Source organism: Macadamia integrifolia, chromosome 1, assembly GCF_013358625.1.
Source record: "Macadamia integrifolia cultivar HAES 741 chromosome 1, SCU_Mint_v3, whole genome shotgun sequence".
Taxonomy (NCBI): domain Eukaryota; kingdom Viridiplantae; phylum Streptophyta; class Magnoliopsida; order Proteales; family Proteaceae; genus Macadamia; species Macadamia integrifolia.
In genome coordinates, this window is record NC_056557.1 from 4,121,351 (window position 1) to 4,124,836 (window position 3,486).

Here is a 3,486-nt window from a genome sequence, read left to right on the forward strand (position 1 = left end):
AAACAACTAAAGGACGGGATGAAATGAAGGGGGAGAAGATGAAGGTAGACTAATGGTTTCTTCCATTTTTTTTTTCTATTTTCAAGTTTACATATGTGGCTATCCACAGTCTCCTGAACTCCTCTCTCTTGTGGATGAGTAGGAGCGTGGATGAAGACATTGGTTTGACAATTTGTGACGGTTGACGCGGAAGGGTATACCGGTATATAATAGAAATAATAGGGAAGCTAGAGTTTATATCTAAGGGTTTCAATTGGCTTGGTTTTCATTATTCGGTTTGATTTTATTTGGTTCAAGAATATAAAATGTAGGAATCAAAATCGAATCAAACCAAGGATAAGAACATATTTTCAAATCAAAACAGAACTAGTTTTGAATTTTATTTAGTTTCTTATTTGGTTTTAATTCGATTTCATATTCATATTATGTTCTATTTTATGTGTTTCAGCCAACATTTTACATCTTCACCAACAAAAAGACCCTTTTTTCTTATGATCATAGCCCACCAAACTTTTTCCAAACATTAAAAAGAAAAGAATTTATCATCCACATTAATTGACATATTAAAAAATTGTATATTTTATGTAGTTGCTTATTTGACTTGAATATAGCTACATAATTTTAGTTCGGTTCAATGGTGTCAGTCATGAAACTCAAACTGAATCCAACCGAACAGAAAAAAATAGGATCTAATTAGTATTTTTCCTGGGTCTCACCTCCTCGTTTTTTGGTATTCATGTCTGTTTCTCATTTATAAATGCCATCATAAATTATTGCTTTTCATAAAATAAAAAAATTAAAAATAAATAAATAAATAAGTGAATGAAAAATATAAAAACAAAGAGAGAAGTATACAAAGTACAAGTCACTAATGCAAAACTCAAGGGGGGAGCCCCTATATAAAGATATTAAGAACTAAAATGAAAGATGAGGGCTTAACAAGGTGGGGGAGCAATTTAGAGACATCACCGACTTTTCTTTTTCTTCTTCGTACTAGGGAGTTTGCCAATGGGAGCATATCCACTTGAGAAAAAGAATTGATTTTTTTCCATGTTCTTAAGATGATTTCCCACTTTGAGAAGCTTTCATGAACTTTTCATACATGTATATTATGCTTAAAAATCATTCATAGCATTTGTACATACAACAGAAAACTCCATACATAATAGGTAAATCATAAATCCTCTAACCCCCAACCATTTGGCCGAAGGCAAGATTCAATTAACATAAAATAATGTCTTAACGTTGCCTATCATTAGTTTATGGGCATTAAGGGTAAAATGCGAATTTCATGTAGTGATTAAAAGGTCAGGCTAGTTTGGGCTCATAATCGATCAGTTTGATTAGGCAACCGACGGGTAAGGGCATTGCACCAAGAATGATCAATTATAACGAGGCCGGGCTTGAGCCCTATATGTTTATTAATCGAGTTGGACTAGTTCGGGCTTTAAATGACCGGGCTCAATCAGGCCTAAAAATGACACTCCTAGTTGAGGCTGTCAAAATCAAACTGAAACTAATACCAAAATCAAAAGGAGGCCTTTCCATCATAGTCATTTATCGAGGTTTACACTAGAACCGTGAAACAGTTTAGTAAATGGTTCGATTTGTTTTTAATCATTTAAATTGCTTAAACCAATTAAATTTTGATTTATATATTAAATATATAATAGCTTCGGAAATTCTTCCACATCCTCAAGAACTCACCCTATATTGATGAAATTGTTTATGTTTTCTCTAAATACAATCATTCAAAATTATAAAAAAAAAAATGGAGTATAGAATGTGGGTCTACATTAAATAATTACTTTTCTTATGAGAGTGAGTAGGTTTTTAGGTGAGGCCTTTTTTTATGAAACCTTTTAAGAATCAGTACAACCGTTAAATAAATTGTCTGGTTTTGGTTTCGTATAATGAAACTGTTTAATAAATGATTCTACCTCTTATATTGCGAATCAAACGAAATTATTTAGTCGAAGGAATTCGGATCCTGTTCACATACAAGAACAATTTGCATGTTCCTGATCTATGAATTTGAAATCTTTTAAATGAAGAAAGAGAAAGTCGATTCCAAATCCAAAGACTAGCGGAAGCTCCACCATTTAACACCCTTACTCATGGTCAAAGTCAAAATCTCAAACAACCAGTGTTAGTAACCAACCTCAGCTACCAATCACAGCATGAATAACCTTTCCACATTTTTCACATAGAGCCGATAGGAGGGGTATAAGGGAGGCCCTTCAACTATTAAGAAGCAACAAAATAAACCTAAGTACTGCAAAACAGATGATTTGGCCAAATTTTCATTTTTGAGATAAGAAATTAAATAACTCTTTTTTCAAATTGAATCAACATGAGTTCTAAACAACCAAAAACAAAGAAGAAATAGCCAAATTAATTCTCTCAACAAAAGGACAAAAGCTTCAAGGATCAGTAATGGATGACATAAACATTATACTCCACCACAGCATCTCCAGTACTAGGGTCAAGCCAGTGAGTCTTGGCATGAGCATAGCCCCGGGCAAACCGGAAAATCCCACTCCCTCCAACCACCGGCATCTCTCTCACCTCCTCCATCACTGGGTTTCTTCCAACCATACTTAGTGTGCTCCCATTGTACTTCCCTTCCAGGAAAACAAAATTAAGGGTCATTAATAAACCCAGCTCACTCTGTGAAGCCGATGCATAGAACCCTTGAGCTTTTCCGACGAGCTTTGAGGTAGCTTCCGGCCTCTCCGTTAACAAATCATCGATCATCATCACGATACCAAACTCAGTTGGTGATTTCTTTGTGGATGGTGCTTCAGCAACCCTAATGGCAGTTGGGTTACGACCACTAAGAATGTCATGGAAGTAGAAATGAAGGTGGCTCATCTTCTCACGCTTAAGCCTCTTGGCCCCCAAGGACAGAACCCTAGAGAAGCTCTGAGATTCGCCGTCGCCGGAGAAGGTGAAGATGGCGAAGAAAATGAATAAGAAAGCAGATATGGGCTTTGTTCTAGCCATTGGGGACCAAAGATATGTATGGGTCTTGAGGGTGAACGAAGATGGGTTGTGTTTATAGACTCACTCTGGAGTGATTCTGAAGGAACAGGAAAGAAAGGGAACACGCGCGTGTAGTTGAAGGAATATATAAGGCAAAAGAAATATATATGGACTGTTTGGTTTACAGCCTTAACTTTTAAACTGTGGGGGTAATAATAAGTGTGAATTGCTTGGATTCTTAAATTTAACGAATGGGGGCATGGGAGTACTATAGGACTGATCATAAGACACTCCTGAAACGTATTTAGAAAGGTAGTATCATTAGGGTGACAGATTCGCCGGATCTCAAAGTTAGCTTTAGTCTCCTCTTGCGAGAAGGTGCCTGGTAAGGGTGTCAATTTTAAGCCCAAACGAACAGAATCAATGGGGCACGACCATTTACAGACTGGCCCAACCAGATTCGATTATTAAATATGATAGATTTAAGCCGGCCTTTTCAGA

General features: G+C 36.3%; 1 protein-coding gene across 1 annotated transcript; it reads right to left on the bottom strand.

Annotated features, from left to right (window-relative positions):
• Positions 1-2,325: 2,325 nt before the first annotated feature.
• LOC122084366 (dirigent protein 22-like) lies at positions 2,326-3,027 on the bottom strand. Its single transcript, XM_042652569.1, has one exon. The coding sequence runs from the start codon at positions 3,004-3,006 to the stop codon at positions 2,431-2,433; it is 576 nt and encodes a 191-aa protein (XP_042508503.1). The 5' UTR covers positions 3,007-3,027; the 3' UTR covers positions 2,326-2,430.
• Between the last annotated feature and the right edge of the window lie 459 nt (positions 3,028-3,486).

Coding starts and splice junctions, on each gene's coding strand:
- LOC122084366 (XM_042652569.1), bottom strand. CDS start 3,006: ATGGCTAGAACAAAGCCCATATCTGCTTTCTTATTCATTTTCTTCGCC.